At 42.6% G+C, this 20,005-nt stretch overlaps 1 protein-coding gene across 2 annotated transcripts; it reads left to right on the forward strand.

Annotated features, from left to right (window-relative positions):
* The first annotated feature begins 480 nt into the window (after positions 1 to 480).
* On the forward strand, positions 481 to 7,492 carry LOC110483523 (transmembrane protein 14C). Of its 2 annotated transcripts, XR_002467589.2 has the most exons (6): positions 481 to 608; positions 722 to 805; positions 3,242 to 3,343; positions 5,240 to 5,327; positions 5,510 to 5,725; positions 6,457 to 7,492. XR_002467589.2 is itself a non-coding variant. In XM_021553505.3 (5 exons), the coding sequence occupies exons 2-5, from the start codon at positions 730 to 732 to the stop codon at positions 5,565 to 5,567; spliced, it is 324 nt and encodes a 107-aa protein (XP_021409180.1). In that variant the 5' UTR covers positions 481 to 608; positions 722 to 729; the 3' UTR covers positions 5,568 to 6,081. The 2 variants fall into 2 exon arrangements, 1 of the variants encoding a protein (XP_021409180.1); XM_021553505.3 differs by lacking the exon at positions 6,457 to 7,492 and having other exon boundaries at positions 5,510 to 6,081.
* The last annotated feature ends 12,513 nt before the right edge of the window (positions 7,493 to 20,005 follow it).

A 20,005-nucleotide genomic window follows, 5' to 3' on the forward strand; every position in this document is an offset into this window, starting at 1 on the left:
CTAGTTTGGAATTTGGAGGTCGTAGAAATCCTCTGCGTGTACCGTACGAGAGCTATACTGAAATTAAAGATCAAAGCTAGAAGCAGCCTCTGGCTGCCCAGAGCTGTAGCTCATGCTACACCAAAACCAAGCCCAGATTCTGAGCTGTACCACGCAACCCCACTTGTGGATGAGGACCGGGATAGATTGGATGCACACTACTGCAGTTGTGCAGGAGCTTTGCCCCTCACTGAAGACGAGCACAAACCCCGGTCTGTACTGAGGCACCAGCGCTCGCTCGGGCGCTCCCGCCGTGCCGGGGGATTCCCGGCAGCTCTGCAGGTAGGCGCAAAGACCCCTGGCTGCTGGCCTCACCCTGCCCTGCCTCCTGGGTGAGTTTTCCCTTGGTTTCGTGCTTGGAGCTCTGCTTTCCTTCCCCAGAGCAGCCGGAAAGGGGAAGCTTGGGGCGGTGCCTCGCCTCCCCTTCCGCCGCCTGCTCCGCCCCGGTCGCTGCAGAGCGCGGCCGCCGCGCGGGTGGGACCCGGCCGCGTCCCTGTGCCCCGCGGCTCCTTCCCGATCCCAGCGAAGCCGGCTGCATTCCCTGGGCTCGCCTGGCGCCTAGGCTTCAGGCAGGTCTTGCTTGTGGAAAACCTTGCCATAGCAAAATGCTTTACTTTTAAAATTTTTCCTCCCCTGAAAAAGGTTAAGAGGTGCTGATCTTCACCCCAGTTTTCTATTCCAGTTTTCAGCATGGCAGTGGACTGGCTCGGCTTCGGCTACGCCGCCCTGGTGACTTCAGGAGGGATCATTGGCTATGCAAAAGCAGGTAGGGTGCCGAAAGGTGCTTCTGTCTCCCTCCCTCTTCCCCCCACCCCCTCCTCCCTCTCCCCAGTAACTTGGTGTGAGCTGGGCAGCTTTTTACGAAAGCCTCCTATCTCGAATTTGACCCATATGTAAATTTTATCGGCTTGTGCCATGTGCTGATAACTTGCTGCTGGTAGGGTGTGCTGGATTTTGAGTTGAGCTGGTGCGTTGGGCTGATAAGGCCATAATCTGCTTTCTGGTGGGTGCTGATATCAGTGCTGTGCTCTTTGGGTGAACTGTCATAAGTTTGCTTCAGAAAGGCTTTTCCCTTGCTTTTTAAAATACAAGTGTTCTGTATCTTCAAACGACATAAATCACCACTTTTCCTCCTTAAGAGATTTATTCCATTTTAATCTTTGATGATAACAGTATTCTGCAAGCTGTAGAGAGCTTTCAGAACTATCTTTTCTCCAAGCAGAGCTGAACAGTGCAAATCAGTCCTTAAACTTGTTTCTCTTCTGGGTTCTGCATCATAAGCTTACCCTCTGACCCACTGCTTTCATTTCCTGTCCTTTTTCTGAGTTTGCCCTCCTCCAGATGGAACTGTGGATTCATCCTGCTGCAACACTGTCTCTTTCAGCTTTGAAAATCCCTAAGCCATCTTACTTTTTATGATAGGAAGGGGCACTGCTGAAGTCAGTAAGACTCTTATCAATGCATTTGACTAGATAGATGCTAGTGCCTATTCCAGTCTGTTTTCCATTGGCTTGGATATATCCTTTGGCTTGTGAATGGAGTTTAGGACAGAAGGGACAATACTGAGACTTAAGTAACTAATTGCATCTGTATTTCTCCAAGGCCATTATGAAATGATAGGTCCTGTCCTCTGGAGCCCAGTTGGGAGGACATGGTTATGCTCAGGCAAGGGAATTCAGGTCACGGGATTATTGAAGGGGAACAGAAACTTGTATGGTGACTTCTGGAGAGAAAAAAAACCCCAACCATACAAAGGAGACATTGTATCCTTACTAATAACTTGGAGAAACCAGAAGAGAATGTAGCTTTCGTGCACAGAGCTAAGTTGATCTAATCTGTTGTTTTACAACCTGATCTATCTACCCACACAGACAGGAGGCAGTAATAGCCTTTGGGACAGTGTGAGAACATGGCAGTCAAAGAGTGAGTGAGTGATTTATTGATTCATTGTTTTATTTTTCGGTCTTCCTTTAGCAAGTTCTCTGGGTCTCTGTGTTTTGAGATGTAGGAACTTACTGAGCCAGAGGTGAAGTGGTTGTCCTAGAAGTGTATGTGTCATAGCTATGTAAACAATGCCTTGGGGTAAAATTCAAGGATATGATGGATATTTCTTGGCTCCCAGGCTTGTGGAAAGCATTGTAGCTACCACAGATTTGTTTTTAACTCACACTCTGTGCAAAGCAGACACCTAGTAGAGTGTGCGCCTTTTCCTTGCACATATACAAGTATATCAGGTGCTTTCTGTCATCTTTGTTTCTTGCTTTTTATACCAAGAGCAGGATATAAAGAAATATTACAACAACCTTGTTGATGATTGAAAAATTATTATTTTCTGGAAGCAATATGCAGTCCTCCTTTAACATTGAGAGTAGATCTTTATCACCTTAGCTTTCGATTCTCGACTCTTTGAAAGGTGATCTTTGAAAGGTAATGGAATGTATAAAGTACCACCCTCAGTAGCACTGAGTCCGTAATTATCCATTAGCCTTATGGAGGGCATTCACCACTCACAGTGATGATGCTTCTTCGTTGATTCTATAAATCACCAATTTAGATGTGGTATCGTTTATTTTCTGGTATCTTGGGATTATCATGTATACTGAGGACTTGATTCAAAGTTTAGGTGCATTCAGGGAACCTTATTCCAAAGTCTGCAGTTACCTTTGGATCAAATCTCAGATGTACTTAGGAGAGATGACCTCTCTTGTTCAACTATGCCCTGCTCTTTACCAATTCTTTGAATGCCCTCCTGCTAATTCCACTCACATATTCTTTTTTCTGATCTTAAATTCTTACAATTTAGTCCTTCTATTTTACTGCCTCTCAAGGAACTTATTTTCATAACACTGTTTTGAAACAACATGCTTCAGTTTGTGCAAGGAAAACACCAATTCATTTGTTTTTCTCACTATTCTTTCAATCATTAATGTATTAATGGCTTTGCTGTTAGAGAACTAAATACTAATTCTGTATGGATGTTATGCAAGAGTAATTGAAGTTTCTTGATGGTGATCAGCATGGTCTCAATATCCTTAAAACCTCCTTCTCTAATCTTTATGTCAATGAATGATGAATGCCCATCTTATTTGTTTGTTTGTTTTTTTTTTTTTTTATAATTTTTGGTGTTTTACAAAACAGTTAAACCGCAGACCAAGGTATTCTTTTAAGTTTCTAAGAAATGCATTATCTTCTATTTATTCAGGTAGTCTTCCATCATTAGCTGCTGGCCTTTTCTTTGGGAGTTTGGCTGGACTGGGTGCTTATCAGGTCTCACAGAATCCAAATAACATTTGGGTTTCTCTGAGTAAGTAATTTAAAATTTTATTTGAAAAATATTTCAAATATATTTACCCTATATATTTCAAATGAGTACTTAAAAGTCTTTGCAGAAGGGTTAAGCACAGGTAGTGTTACAAATCTAAGTTTAGTTCTGTCCCAACTTTACTGAACTGGTGGCTACCAATATGCATCTGTCTCGTACTGATGTGTTTGAAGGATCATAGTGCAGGGGAAGTGCTAACCAATGCATTTCTGACCTGGTTTTGGCTGGATCCTCCTACTTTGAGCATCCTGCAGGAGGCTGTAACATTTTGGAAAGTGGGATTCCCCCTTCAAACAGACCCTAGCAGACTATTTTATTATGACAGAAAATGGTAGAGATTATGATTGGCTTATTATTATAAGTGACAAATGTGTGAAATTACAAAGGTGTTGATGCCTGAGGAGATTTAAGAGAGAAGCAAGCTTCAGTAATGCTGTTTCTTCCTTCCTGAGAATTGGAAGCTTCCCTTTCCCCTGATTTGAGAAGGTAACTGTGGAGAGTTACTGCTTAGTCAGTGTTTAAAGAGCCACCACTGACTACAACATTTTTTATCTGAAGCAGTGACACAGCATCTGGCTCTTTGACATGTGAAAATTAAAAGTGAAAGTGGAAGTCCCAGCATTTCTCTCCATTTCAGCTTTGTTTACAGGTAGTCCACTTCCACACCTACTGGCCGGGCCAGAAGCTGTGTGTGCTCAAGCCTTAACAGCTTAATAAACTGCTGATACAGCAAGCTTAAGAAGTGTGAGGTCAGGTGTTTTTCCCAAAGGAGAGAGACAGATACATTTCTGTAGCTCAGTAGCATATGGAACCTTTTCCTCTTCATACTTTAAAGCTTTTGAAGATGTGTTCTACTGCTGTACTAGAAAATGAAATTTTGTTTCATTCTGAGGTGTGGATATTTTGAAGACAGGCTACTCATTTTAGCTTGAAACATTTTAATACTAAAATATTTTTGTTTTATTGTGTGTTGGACTGTGGTCCCAGACTCTTACATATCTTATTAGGTGAGATTAATAGGTATCAATGACAGTATTTTGTCTGGTGTTAGGGAAGAAGGATGTCATAGCTAGGACTGAAGATGAACTGGATCCTGCAGGACCAGTTCACACAGAAGTGATCACATAGAAGCAATGGTAGAGGATAAGAGTTGGAACAGCATGTGTGTAGCTGTTACCACTGGGTAGCAGATGCATACTAAAGATAAGGATTTCATCAGTGTATGTTTTCCTTATAGTTTTTTAGCATTCAGTCTTTATTTGAGATACCATGTTCCATGGACTGTCCTTTCTATCTTACTGAGTCAATTAAACTAACTGGATCCTGTCTCTGTGTCAAGTGGGCAGGGACAATTAACTCTCACCTTGGTAATGCTTAGCACACTTCCCTTTTGAAGACTTTTGAAAACATAAATTAGTTAATTCTTAGAACATTACTACAAATAAAACATGATGCTACGTGTTAGACATGATTACTACAAGTTAGATAAATGCTCTCTCCCTTTTTTGAGACCTGAGGGAATTATGTGCACAAGTTTAGTGATTTGCCTCTGTGGCGAAGGAGTGAGTTCTAGAGCAGTGTGTCATAAATTATTTCCAGTCTCAAAAAGAGCACACTTTGAAAAACAAATTTGAGAAGTATGTGCAGAAGTATATGGAGAGCAGTGGCTGCTAGAACTTGATATAGAATACTTACTCTTTACAAACTGAGGCATTTTAAAATTTGCACAATTTATTGACTCTCTTAGTCCGTAAAGTGAAGTAACCCGGTTTCTCTTTTTATTTGATGCTGCTACTTCTCTCTGTTCTGTTAGTTTTTAATTATGTTCCTCCCACACATGCATCTCTGCTGACTGGACTGTACAATCTCTCATTTAAGTTACATCTGGAGCACTGACTGCTGTCATGGGAACAAGATTTTACCACTCCAGAAAATTCATGCCTGCAGGGCTAATTGCTGGTGTCAGGTACAATACTTTTTTTTAACCTCCTGTGTGTGATTTCTTATTTGCTTAATTAAACTGGGATGGAATGAATCATATTTTGTGTATTATTTTTGTTCCCATGCATCACTTGGATGAAGTATCTGGAAATGAATTGACAGATTGTTGTTATTATTGTTAAATTATGTGTTTTTCCCCTTATACAGTTTGCTAATGGTTGGAAGATTAGCACTGAAGATGTTGGAAAAGCCCCAGGAAAAGTAACTGTTAATTTTACATCTTAGTATTTGGAAAAGGAAACCTGATCATGAAGTTGCATGAATGCAGAAGTGAGAAGATGGAAAAATTTTCTGCATCAAGACGTTTTTTAATCTTCTTTTGTAAGAGGAGTAGAATGATGGTACAGATAGTTTATATACAAGGTAGAGCTATTTGTGTATAGAGAGAAATGGGTCCTGGGTTTGATTTTTCTGGACATGTTTCAATGTATTTTAACACTTCCATGTTTTTATATTCCAAAATATACTTCTGACATGTATGAAGCTGAGAGAAAATATCCTGTAATTAAGAAAATAGCCACAAAGAGGCACCAGGAGTAACTGGCTAAATACAATAGTGTGTCTCAAACCTTTTACACTGAGTATTGTGGTGTGCTTTACGTGTTGTATTCTGAATTGATATACCATGTCTTTAAAACATCCAACAGATCTTGCCTTTTTATTGTGAAATGATGCTAAAATGATGCTTTTCTATAAGTAAAATTTGTAACAAACCTTTATTTGGCATTTTTTTATTGGTACAATTTCTGTGTTTGGGGACAAGGGTATTTTTTTTCACCTTGTTTTCTTAGTGGAAATCTGTGCAGTGGACTGTTAGTATCCAAGTGCTGTCTTTCAATGATACTGAAAAATCACTTTATAAATGGAGGGACAGAAAATTAAGTTATGGGCCTTCATTAACATTTCATTTAAAAAGTTGGTTGAAAGGAACTTACCCTAAGGATTAATTAAGTGAGATTTGTGCTAGGCTAAAGGAACAGTTGAATGTGATCTAGACTGTATAACTGGAATAAAGTACCCTAACACTATGTTATTCTTATCTTACAGGCTTATTTGACAATAGAATGTATCAACATTTTATTTTTATCTCTTAGGAGAGTGGCTGTGCCTCTGCACATCTGTCTTTACTAGGAAACCCTGGATTCAGGAGGGTTCCTTGTTCTGTTGTGATGCCTGAGGATTGAAGTGTGGAAGAGGCACCAGTGACATCTGGTGCTTTTGTTGTCATTCCATCCTTGATTGCTTCTCCTGCACTCAGTCTTGCAGTTCTGTTCATGCAGGCACAGCTCATGAGCTTAGCACTGTGATGGAAGGGAGAGGCAAGAAATGTGTGAAGGAAAATCCTGTATTATTGATAAATTAGGATTCTTACCAGGTGTAACTCTATTTTGAAGTGATATTTTATGTAGTGACTATTTAGGATTTTACTTTGGGACCTTTATACCACTGATTGTATCAGAACCTTGTCAACTGCTTAACATGATAATGGTAAAGCAAGTTTAAATTAACTTACCTCTTACACACTTTCCATTTTGTAGTGTTGAAAGGAATTGATAAAAAGTGTCTCAAACTGCATAAAGCAGATATCAAACTACATAATTGCTCCATTTTGTTGGTCACTTCAGTGCTTGTATTTCCTTTTCTGAAAATGGCAGTATTGAGTCAGAGTGATATTTCTACTGTTGTGAGTCAGAGGTTACCCATATGGTAGTAGACAGGAAGCTATTGTAGTAGAAAGTCATAATTACAAGCAGATCTATAGATGTTGGGCCAGTTGTGCTTTGTGTTATCAATTCTCTTAGCAAAAGTTATAAAATTAATTCCAGGTTTTTGTATATATTTCATATTGTAACCTGTCTTGTTTCCAGGCACTTAATCTGTAAATAGACTGATCTGTACAGGATGAATCTCCAGGGAGCAACACTGACATGTTAAATCATGTCTGAAATTCTAGTCTCAGTTAAATCATAGTCTCTTTTGACTATATTTTAAGCAAAATCTAACAGAATTTTTTGTAATTACCTTTTTATGTATTTAAATCACCCCATGTAATTGAACCAAAAAATTCATCACTGATACAGAATTTTCTAGAGCCATTCAAGAATTAAAGACAAAAAGATCCTTTCTCCAGATGGTCCCTGCTTTTAGCTTGATTGTTAGCTAATTCTAAACGATTTCTTTCTTGGGGTTTTTTCCACCAAGAGTGGTCACCATGTAAATTGAGATAATGACTCTTGCATGAAATCCACTGTGGCTATGCCACAGCTTGAGTGGAACTTCATGTTGTGAGTCAGCTTGTACATGGATTTTGGAAAGAATGATTTAGTTATTTTTGGGAAATGAACTGCTAAAATGACTCTTAAATTAAGGCTGCTCTGTTCAAAGCACACTGAAAATAAAAATATTAGTTTAATATTTCTTATAGTTTCAGCTGTCAGCACAAGCTGAAATGAATACTGATTTTTTTTTAAAGCTCCAGGAACAGGAAACTAGTTTTACTATACACATACTGAGTCACCAGGACTCAACAGCTCAGAGTTTAATCACACATCCAGAACATTACAGAATTGAGAGAAGTGAATTTGAGTTGTCAAATCCTTGTTTCCTAGAGTAAGGGCTCAAGTCCTTCCATCTACTTGCCTGATAGAAGCTGGGTGGCAAGAGGAGATGTCAGGAGGTATTTTACCCATCTCTTGAGTGCCCTGCTCAGGACCAGAGGAGGGAATTTTCTAATCACTTTGGTAGGTAAGTGATCTCTTGAGAGTAGGAGTTTGCCCTAAATTTTTAAGGGGTATGTTTAAGCCTATCTTTGTAATAGCTGTTGCTTACCTTAAGTCCTGGAAAGAGAGATGTTTGGCTCCCTTCAGTTCCTGCTCTGGATGGTTCAAGTTCCCTTCCCATGGAAGGGCTCCTTGCCTCAGACCGTGGGATATCCTGCAGGGAGAGTGTTGGCAGGAAGTCACACCACAGCCGAGAAAAGTTTGCAAAGTTGCTGGGATCTGTGGGAAAAGGATCAACTGTTTTTTACGTCTTTAAAAGCTAGATAGTAACTGGCAAAAATGCAGAAACATCCTGAAGCTGAGCAATGCAACTCAGATTTCTCTCTGCCCAGAGTGGAAAATCCGTGGGATAACCTAGATTTCACCTATATGTGGACTTCTGATTAACTCCAGGGTCTCTAATTCAGGATCTTTGCTGACACTGAGGCAGCATTACATACATACAGGTTTGGAATGTTACAGAGCACCCAATTAGTGAAAATGTGAGCAAATATTTTGGGGGGAGAGTCAAAATATTGGACAATTGAGTGCCTCAGTTATGCCTTAGTCTTTACAGGTACAACACTGAGACCTCTAGTTCAACAATAATATACTCAGGCTCAATTGCACCCCCGAGTTGAGGTTACTCACACACTGATGTCACAACATAAGCTGTTCTTCCAACTAATGACATTTGCAGGTAGCAAAAATCTCTTTAATTTAGTACAAATGTGTGGTATAGTGTAAGAATTCAGGCCATGTTACACTAGTAGTATGGGCAACTGTCTTTCACAAGCCAGCAAAGGAGAATGAGAGGAGGATGAAAGATGTTTCTAGTGGAATGGTTTAGAAGGGAAGTAGTCATGTGCTGTCCTACTTTATCCCTTGTTCTAAGAATATGGTACAAGCCTGTTTTAATGCAAAGCGAGTCCCCTAACTTTCTGCTGCAGGCTTTGAAAGTGCAATTTGCCATGTCCCAGTTCTGTCAGTCATTGTGCTGGGAGCTGTTGGTGCTCTGTCATCACCAGCTGAGGGTCAGTCTGTGCTGAAACTGATATGGCCTGAAGTATTACACAATTATCCTTTTGTGGTGTTAAAATTGCTGGCTTCTTGGCATTATAGTCATGCTTTCTGACTGCCCAGCTTAATCACCTGGAAAAATGGGAGGGAGAAACAAGGTCAGGAGAACCTCCAAGCAGTTATGACACGAGGAGGAAAGTCTTTGTTTCTCCAGAATCTCTACAAGTAAAAATGGGGAAATGTTGTGTTAGTAATAGCACAGAAGCATCTGCCCTCATCTCCTCTCCTGCTTCCTTGAAATGCCATGATGGAACAGATCAAACTGTTTATGCTTTTATGCAATATCCCCAGCTCAGTTCAGTGCACAAGTGGCTTTGGGTGGCTTTTTCCTTTTAGTCTTTTTGTGCTTCTCTGCTGAACTCTGAAATGGGGATATTGTTTTCTGTATCCCTTCCCTGTCTGTCTTTCACAGCGTGTGGCATAAAATGTTCCCTGCCCCAGGAGCAAGAATTGGTAGCTGGAACTGATAATGGTTATAGTGCTGGTAGTTCATACAGTGTTTTGATACTCTTTTGGAAAAACCTAATGAGAAAAAATACAGTACAACTAAAGTCTATTTGCCATATTTCATCAAATGTTAGCATTTGCTAATATATTGCTATTGTATTTTGAGATCCTGTCCTGCAAGCATGGTACTAAGTGGGATTGAGCATTAGTGCTACTTCTTAGAATGTGCTTAGTGCTTATTGAACAGCAAAGGTTTGGTACCATCAACGCTTCCCTGAGATCATGTTCCAGTGCTTGGCCGCCCACTAATTGAAGAACAATCCTCTCCTCTCCTCTCCTCTCCTCTCCTCTCCTCTCCTCTCCTCTCCTCTCCTCTCCTCTCCTCTCCTCTCCTCTCCTCTCCTCTCCCTCTCCCTCTCCCTCTCCCTCTCCCTCTCCCTCTCCCTCTCCCTCTCCCTCTCCCTCTCCCTCTCCCTCTCCCTCTCCCTCTCCTCTCCAAATCTATTTTCCTTTTATCTCTTTTCCTTTCCATTTTTCTTTTTCCTTTTTTCTTTTTGTTTCTTCTCCTTTTCCTTTTTTCTTCTCTCTCCCTCTTTTTTTTTTTTTTAGTTTTTCCCTTTATTTTTTCCGTTTTCTTTTTTTCCCCTTTCCCTCCCTTTTTTTTTCCATTCCACCCACCACCACCACCTTTTTTTGTTTTTTAAAATGTTCTCCTTAGTGTGTGTGTGTGTTTGTTTGTTTTTGCTGGTTCTGTTTTCCCCTTGTTTGCCTGCCCGGGCAGGCAGGCTGTGCGGCGAGCAGAGCCGGGAGAGGGCGGCAGCGCGGCTCCGATGTCAACCTTGCGAGAAAAACACCCCACCCACCCCGAGGCATGGAGACTAGCATAAATAACAAATAAATTGTTATTTGGAACCTAATTCCAATTTAGGGTTTGCCCACTTGTCGCTGTCTGACCTGGAACACTAAATGCTGGAACACAAATGCTTGGCTCTCTCAGCTGAATAGGTCTTCAGGTCCTTTAAAACCTTTGCGCTGGTCTGAGGAGTGAAAGGAAAGGATCCTGGGGCAAAAGGCTTTTATCACCAAGCATACTATGCAATCCAGTGGTCGTGCTGGTAAGGAGCTGATAATAATCACATGAGAAATGAAAATAAAACCCTTTTGCCACTCTTCTTACACCCCCTGAAGGAAATCACTTATCTGTATTGGAGGATCAGCCCAGTTTTCTCACTTATTTACAGCAAGAAAAAAAATCTGCAGGTTGTCAGCCTGATTCACAAGCAGAAGAGATTTAGCAGGACAGACCTCCTTCACTAAGCACTTTTAGAAAGAAAACATAAGCGTTATAGTTTTGTCAGCTGTTGGAATAAATATATGTATAATGAGGGAGAGGGTGTTGGTTAAGTTTCTTTGGATACGTGCTCTTTCAGCAGTGATAAAACAATAGAAAATGGCTGGAATCAAATTATGTGCTATTGCCTGAAGGCATCCCACCAGTAGGAGAGTTATTGGATGCGCTGAAATTCCTCCTGACCCCTCTGTTCCTCAATAAACCTGCACACAACTTCCTCTGGGGATGGGCCAAGTATTGCTCCATTAGTATGCAGCACCACAGTCAGCAGGGCAGGAAAATACACACCAGGAGGAGAGAAAAGAGATGAAAAGCAGCAGGAACAAAGTAAACGCTTTTAAATTCTGGACAGAAACTTCCCTCCACTGAGATACCTGCAGGTTTGTGGTGTCATGACAAGATGCAAAATATTCTGAGGTGAGAGGAAGTCCATTTACTCAGGTTCTGTTTCTCTTTAAAAAATGAAGCCCAGACTGGCAGTCATGGAAGAATTTTTGTGATGGGGCTAGGAATCCAAAAATTGTGACAATGGACATGGAGCAACAATCCTACAATCTTCTGAAAGTTTTCATCCATAAAGCTGTTGTGAAAATGATTGTTCTAGTTCTCTGTGTGGTTACATATCCCTGGTGTTTAGCAGTGTGCTAGATGCTCCAGTCTGCATTGTTGCCCTATATGCAGCAATATCTTCAGTTCCCAGACACTACCTCACCTGGCAACCCTGCAGCATTTACATCAGCATAGGGCCTGTCGCCAGATTTTCTCCTTCATGTGCCACTACTGTCTCATCCCTGCCAAAAAAAATGACACTGTGTTCAACTTATAAATATCATCTATATGAATTTATTTTTATATAAATTCATTTATTTATGTGAAGGACAGTAGGTTATTTAGCACCCAGTTTCTCGAGCAGCACAGAGAGTCACTGATCAACACAGACCCAACTTCAGCTACATCCTCCTTATGGCCAGGTGGGCAATTAACACACACATTCATGCTTCTGCCCAGCAACAGACAGTACCTAGATTGCACAGGAGTTTTATTTACACTTTTTAAAGCATTTTGTTTGCTTATCTGTGGTTTTGCTTTTTATTAGTGATAAATACTGACTAACAGTGATAAAAAACAAATAATAACATTTTCTTCTGTATATCCTATTCCCATACTGTCAAACAAGCAAATATACTTAGTATTAGAAGGCATTGTGACTTTCTGAGACAGAGGTGGCAGCAGCCTGCAATTATTCCTGTTCCTCTTAGCTATCAACCATTAGACTACCAGCTTCTTTAGGGAATAGTGTGTTGCATGGAGGCAGAAAAGATGCACAGATTTTCATATGATATATTAGATTTACAGACTATATCATAGGAGTGCCCTCTCAGGGCATCTCAGTCCTCATGGATCAGGACTTTCCTCAAGATTATTCCTTTCACATGAGTGTTAACTTTATGGAGGCACCTATAGACACACTGTCTGCTTTAGTCAGGGCTCTCCATAACGATGCACCAAAAGATGAGGTAAAATTTTCTCTCTCTTTTTTTTCTTTTTTTTTCCCAAGAGCAATGAAGGTTTGGGAGGAGGAAGGGTAAGAGAGGTCAGCCTACTGTTAATTGCATCCTGTTTAGCTGGGTCACTGCAGTTGACCTCATTCAAATCTGTGCTGGGTTGACCCTGGCTGGATGTCAGATGCCCACTGAAGCCACTCTTATCACTCCCTTCTCAGCTGCACAGGGGAGAGAAATATAATGAAGGGATTTAAGGACAAGGAGAGATCACTCACCAATTAACATAGTGAGCAGAACAGATGGACATGGGGAAAATTAATTTGATTCATTCAATCAAGTCAGAGTAGAATAGTTAAACTAAATCTTATAAATACCTTTCAATTTCGGTCCTTATTTTCTCCACTTCCTCCCTGCAGTGGCCCAGGCTGATGTGGAATGGGGTTTGAGGTCATTTCATCACACATTGTCTCTGCTGCTCCCTCCTCCTCAGGACGAGGGCTCCGCATACTCATTCCCTGCTCCAGTATGGGTTCTCTCCCATGGGAGGTGGACCTCCATGAACTTCAAAGCAAAGTGAGTCCTTCCCATGGGCTGTAGCTCTTTGTGAACTCCTCCAGCAGTCCTTTAGAAACAGACTGCTCCAGCGTGGGTCCCCCATGGGGTCACAAGTCCTGCCAGCAAACCTGCTCCAGGGTGAGCTTCTCTCTCCATGGGTCCCTTGGTCTTGACAGGAGCCTGCTCCACCACAGACTTCCCAAAGGGTCACAGACACATCCACCTGGTCTTTCATGGAGGTGGATCTCTGCTCCACTGTGGACCTGTATGGGCTGCTGGGGGACAGCTGCTTCACCATGGTCTGTACCATGGTACTCAGGGAAATCTGGGCTCCAGCAGCTGGAGCACCTCCCTTGTCTCCTTAACTGACCTGGCTGTCTGCAGGGCTGTTTCTCTCACATGTTCTCACTCCTCTCTCCAATTGCAGTTGCTTTTGTGCAATAACTTATTTCTCCTTCCTAAGTACATTATCCAGAGGTGCTACTGCTGTCTCTGATGGGCTCGACCTGACAGCGTAGCAAACAGGGCATTTTCGAGTTCTTTTACCCCATTCCAGGCAGACCATCCTGCTATGTGTTCTACCCAATCTTTTGTTTTTTTTGTTTGTTTCCTCAGCTGTTTCCCTACTCACTGATCCGTGTCTTTACAATGCATGTAAGCAGAAGATATATTTAAGATGAGATTTTCCTTTATACTTCTGAAATACAATATCTACAGATTGTATCAATAAGTAAAATAATGGATTTCTGTATGGAGTGAATCTTTATAAATGATTAAATGCTCTAGAAATATGACTTCAGATAGAAATCCTGACCCTTCATCATTGCTCACCTCAAAAGTCTTTCTCATATCAGCCTACAACAGAGTGCACAAATGCCAGCAATCTGTCTCTGGTAATAAATGAAATTTGGGTGAAAAAATCAAATATAATTTATTTCTTCAGAATCATAAAATTATATGGTGGATGCAGCATGGTAGAGCCATGGTAATACTCTATAAGCTTAAAACAACAGATGATATGGTAAAAACAGTAAAGATGGCTTTATTTGGTTTATGGACTCAATGACACCTAAATACCAATAAACTTGCTTTTGCCAGCTGTATTGGTTTTATATGGCTTGGATTTGGAAGCACAGGAATCTACAGGGATGGCTTTTGTGAGAAGGCGCTAGAAGCTTCCATCATGTCCAGCAGAGCCAATCTCTGGTGGCTCTAAAGATGGATGTGCTGCTGGCCAAGACTGGGGCAATTACAACAAGTGATAATGCCTCTTTGATAACACATTTAAGAAGAAATCAAAACAAATGTTGTGGTGCAGTTGTAATTTCAACCAGAGTGAGAACATGTGAGAAGAACAACTCTGCAGACAGCAAAGTCAGTGGAGAAGGAGGGGCAGGAGATGTGCCAGGTGCCAGAGCTGAGATTCCTCTGCAGGCCTTGGTGATGACCATGGTGAGGCAACTGTGACCCTGCAGCCCATGGGGATCCATGAGTGATGCAGAGATCCACCTGCAGCCTGTGGAGGAATCCCACACCAGAGAAGGTGGATGCTTGAGAGGAGATTGTGACCCCATGGGACATCTGTGGAGAGAGGGGCCCTGCTCCCAGGCTGGAGCTGCCTCTCCTTGGAGGACTGCAGTCCATGGGAGAATGACCCACATTAGAGGGGGACTGTTGCTTGTGAGGTGGAGCTCCTGTTGGAGAAGTTCATGGAGAACTGTCTCCTATGGGAGGGACCCCACAGTGCATCGGGGAACAACTCCCTGAGCACTGGAAGAAGCCCTGTGTGATGAGCTGACCATAACCCCCATTCCCCATCTCCCTGCACCACTGGGGTAGGAGGTAGAGCTGGAAGGAGAGAAGGGCAGGGGGAAGGCATTTTTAAGGGCTTGTTTTACTTCTCATTATCCTGATCTCATTTTGTTAGTAATAAATTCACTTAATATCTCTAAGCTGAGCCTGTTTGCCCATTATGGTAATTGATGAGAGATCTCTCCCAGTCCTTATCACAACCTGTGAACCCTTTGTTAAATGCTCTCTTTGCTGTCCAGCTGCAGAGGGGAATGAGTGAGCACCTTTGGTGGGTGCCTGGCATCTGGCCAGCATCAATCCCCAACACCAGATTTAACAGCATTTTAGATTTCCATCTGAACTGCTCTATATACATTACCAAGACTGTGCCTGACTCCAAATGTTAATCCAGTGTAGCTAAAGTGGAATCTGGCTGGTGGGCAGAATGGGCCAGCCAGATGGCAAGTCATATTTTTCCCATTCTTGTTACACCTCCCTTAAGTTATTGTTGCCATTATTTAGGTAGACAGGCCTCTTTCCCAAAGAAGCAGCAAGGTGATAGCCTGCAGAAAACTGTCATGCTCTCCAAACAGTTGTGTTTCCCTTATGTAGTTTCTTACTTCTGTAGTTTGGTGCCTTTGGCTGCCCAGATACATAACTAGGACTGCAAGCGTGTGTAAGATTTTGCCCAGCTGAAGCCCTGCCAAGTAAAAAGCCAGGTAAAGGACCCCCTCTCATGGAAATGTAGGAGGGGCCATGTGAACTTGCAGTCAAATGCCTCAGCAGGACACTGAGTGATGGAGAGGAGGAGCTGCAGAGGCAAAGCTCAGTCCCCAAATGCAAGTCCCATGGACCACCCATTGATTCCTGCACACTGTGACTGAAAGCCCTCAACTGTGGGCAATTGCTACTCCAGAGAAAACATCAGCCCTAAAAGCATCCCAGGGCAGTAATAGATGGGGGCTTGCTGGGTGGGTACCCCTGGACACCTTCATCATGCTGCTTCCTGGGGGTACCACCAACCCTGGTGTCACCCTGGCCACTTCAGCCCCCCCCTGCTCAAGACAGTGGATATTTTTGGTCCCTGCTCAGAGCAAACAGTGTGGATTTTAGCCCCTCACAGGGAGGAGGTAGAGCTAACAGCAGCCTGTTCTCTCCAGAGTCATTGACTAAAATTAATTAAATGAATACAGGTCAATTAGCATTACCATCTTCCTGAAGCCAGCTGTTGTGTGACCTGTCCATGGCTGAGATGTTTTCCATTTCCCTTGAGAAAATAATGCACTCATTTCTCCTCCAGAGTGACCTGATGTGTTTATTTGGTGAGTGAAAGGGGATTATTTGGAGGAGTGCTTAGGTGAAATCGCTCTGGTAGGCTACATAAAGAACTCTAAAATAACCAGTCCTGAAGCAAAGTGAATTTCTTGCAGTACTTCTGGCAGCAAACAGGTTGTAAAATGCTCCTGGGTGTTACCCCTCATTATTTTTGCCATCAGTGTGAATGTGCATCGCCTGTGCAGGTCAAGGATTTGTCCACCACTTGTGCAGTCGAAAGCAGCCCACTGGTGAGGCAGGGGAGAGCTGTGCACAGGTAGGAAGGGTCTGATGGCTCGCTCCAGGCTGGGGCTGGCTGTGTCACACCCTCCAGGATGGTGAGTGTGGCTGCCATGGGACACCTGACCCATGAGGGAGCAGCCAGTGGACCTCAGTGACCACAAGAGTGTGGCACCCGTTTGTGGGGCAGATGGGCTTCCTGTCCTGCCTGTGGGCCAGTCGCTGCCAGCTCCACTTGTGGGTTTGAAGTGTTCCCCACAGGCAGCAAAACCACAATTTCATAAAAATTGAATGAAGGGAGATAAGGGAGCAAGGGGTAAAACCCACTCTGGCTGGTCGGTTCTCAGTAGAGACCTGCCTTGAGAAAGGAACCAGCTAAACCCAACAAAGCGAAATTGTGAAATTCTAAGTCCAGGCTGAGTTGCTTTTTCAGTGTTTGCTGGGATGTTAGGGGAAAGGAGAACCAAGAAAGATCCTGGAGCTACCACTGCCTGGTTCTCAGAGGAAAATATTGATCTAAACATATTCAATGTAGTTAGTGTTTTCCCTAATGTGATTGTATTATATATACAAGGATATACATTACATTTTAAGAAAACATATCTCTGAGGAGAATTTTAAAAGTATTTACTTAACAAATCATGTTTGTTTCTCAAGTAAGTCTCTGATCAAAGGCAAGGAACCATACATATTTAAACTTTGAAGTTGTTTTTCTATGTATGATTAACATTGACTTCTAATGTATACAATGTCACTTTTCCAGCTTGCTGCAATCTGCTTCATAACTTGTAAGGGAAATTTCAGTGCTCTCTACTGGGCTGTGACAGAGACAAAGGAAATTTTAGAGGACAAATGAAGGATGCTCTTGAAAAGCCTGGCTGTTAATTGGTACTCTGCTCTGTATTGATCTCACTTCTCTGCTCCTGAATTTGACAGAGATTCTGTAACCCCAACTCAGGCAGGTTGCCATTAAAGAGTTATTTCTGCATCAAACCAGCAGTATTAAATCCTCAGAGGTTCTCATATCCACCTTCTAAAACACCAGAGATATCCATCCAACAGACTTGCTTTCATTCCATTCCCTGCCATAAAACTCAGGAATTTGCCCATCCAGCTGATCTATTAAAAATTAGCCAGCATTCCCTGAAACAACCCACCCATATGGCTTGCAAAGCATCACTTAGTCTTTTTGCACTGTTATGCTTCATTCTGCAGAATTGCTGATGGTGTTGTAGCTTCAAGTTTCTCCACATTAATTGCAATGATATTTTTCAGTCTTTTCCTGCCAACAAAGCTGCTGGCTTTTTATCACACGTGTTCCAGAAAGAAGCAGTGAATTGCTGTCAGCTGGCTCCCGTCTGTTTTGCCATGGAAAGAAGGGTGAGGTACACAACACAGGACTTCTGCAACTGAGGAGAGAAAAGGTATAAGATACATGGGTTACATAAATGTAAGGGATATGTAGGAGTTTAAAACCCCACTAACCAAACCCTAGAGCCTCTTTTTATACAATATTGGATAGAGTAGAAATTATTTCTATCCCTGGACTCACTGCTGGGCTGAGACTGACTCTAGATTTCCACCTTCCTCTGTCTCAGTATCCCCATAGGTGAATCAGAGATGAATATGCCAGACTCCTTGTCTCAGTTTGGAAAGACAGGTGTCTGCTAAGGAAGGCAGGAGCCTGAAATGGGGAAAAAAAATGCAGACCCCCTTCCTCCAAATTGTTATAAGTTTGAAATTAAGGGGGGCTCCTAGGCAAAAATATGGGAGCAGGAATAACAATTCTTTATTAGGGAAGAAATCAAAAAGATAAAATAAACAATGCAGTGAGCCAAAACAACACTGACAGAGTCAGAATACAACCTAGTCAGAATACATCCTAGACAGGGTGTTGGCAGCAGTCAAATTGGGAATTATGGCTGCAGTCCTCTTGGAGTGTCAAGTGTCGTTCTCTTGGAGTAGTGATCCTGTAGAAAAGGGTGCAGTCTTCCTGCAGTGGAAGAGGCAGCTGTTCCTCTGGGAAATCCATTGCCGAAAAAGCCACGCTGGTGTTCCAGAAACTCAAGATTATATCCAGGTAGAAATGATTGGCTCCTCCCTCTGGATGGAGCATCTTACAATGGGATGCTGCAACTTTTATCGGTAATGCAGTGACAATCAATAGGCCATTAACAGCAGATGTCTCCCCAGAGGGGGGAGGATTGGTTTGTGGAAGAGATAAAGAAAACTGCCCGATTAAGATAACTGACACACCTCTAACAGATGACAATTGAATACATCTTGCCTTGCAATCTAGGACACTCCTATATAAAGTGCTTTGGAACCTGCTGATGAAAAACATCCTTTGTGGTGATGTGCCCTATGGGCACATAAAAATTATTTCTGCAGAGTGCAAAGGCACTAATATATACGTAACAAATAGGTGAGGTTGCAGTCAGAGATAAGTAAAGATCAACAGAGCTCCCACTGCCTTGGCTGAAAAGAGGCACTACATGCAGCCTATTGGAGCCCAGCCTCCACACCAGATGAGTCAAGGGTACAGGGATGTGCAGGGGGGTCTTTCAACAGGGATAGAGAAGCCTGTTAATATATGCAGATAAAGGAAGATCCATGTTGAGGGCTGTCACATTTCTCCCTAGGAGAGTCTGGTTACAAAAATGCCCACATGTATGACAAAATGTCTCCTTGGTAGCCCCCTAGTTTCTGGAAGGCCATGGGTCTGTGTTATACAGATAGTTTTTTGTGCTGGGCACGTGCAGGGTACCAGCAAATTTTGAACCTGTGGTGATGCTGTGCCCATACATGAGATAGGCTGTGTTTACTGGGCATCCAGAGGATGCCTGGTCTGCCAGACAACCAAGAAGATGATCCTCAATAAAAGTAAAAACCTAAAAATCAAATGTTGGCATAGTGTCCATGCAATGGCAACAGGAGATACTTAGGCAGCTCATCTGTTGGTACCTTCTGGGCTCATTCCTCCACAAGGAAAGTTTTGTTATGTGTGTATGAGTTGCCCACCTGAAAAAAACACGCTGTTTTGGGCTTCACAGTCAAGGGAAGAGCTTCATGGCTATACTTCTGCTGGGAGTTTGGGAGGCTTCTGGGCTTCATGAGCTGTTTCTCAGATGGGTGGGCAGAAAGCATTATAGGCAGGGCCATGGGTGTGTGGGCTCACAGTTGTCCCCAGGCAGGTGACAGCCCTTTGACACCCTGCCAGGCCATCACCACTGGCACTCAACCTGCTCATGAAGGGCATGAATCCTGGTCCCTTCTTTGCCTCTCAGGAGCCTCTGTCATGGCAAAGAGCTGGGTTTTGATTTTGTGGGAGAAGGGAGGAGAGCAATTACCAGGTGTGAGGTTGTCTCCAACTTCTTTGCGTGGAAGTGCTGCAGGGAGCTCCTTGCAGATCAAAGGAAGAGGGATACATCAGGGAGCGGGGCTTACCAAAATACTCTGCAGTCCAGCTCACTGGCTGAAACATTACACAAGCCTCTTTCTGGGGGAGTTGCAGGGAGTCCAGCTTTGTTTGGAAGGAAGGTTTGACAGGACTTGTGTGACAGATAGTGTGGAAAGTTCCCAGGGAGCAATTAAAAAGGGG

Source organism: Lonchura striata, chromosome 1 (assembly GCF_046129695.1).
Source record: "Lonchura striata isolate bLonStr1 chromosome 1, bLonStr1.mat, whole genome shotgun sequence".
Lineage (NCBI taxonomy): Eukaryota > Metazoa > Chordata > Aves > Passeriformes > Estrildidae > Lonchura > Lonchura striata.

Bases quoted from the DNA above. Each gene is read 5' to 3' on its own strand.
- LOC110483523 (XM_021553505.3), top strand. From the start codon at position 730: ATGGCAGTGGACTGGCTCGGCTTCGGCTACGCCGCCCTGGTGACTTCA. The intron at 806-3,241 runs GTAGGGTGCCGA...CTATTTATTCAG, and splicing joins CATTGGCTATGCAAAAGCAG to GTAGTCTTCCATCATTAGCT. The intron at 3,344-5,239 runs GTAAGTAATTTA...CTCTCATTTAAG, and splicing joins TAACATTTGGGTTTCTCTGA to TTACATCTGGAGCACTGACT.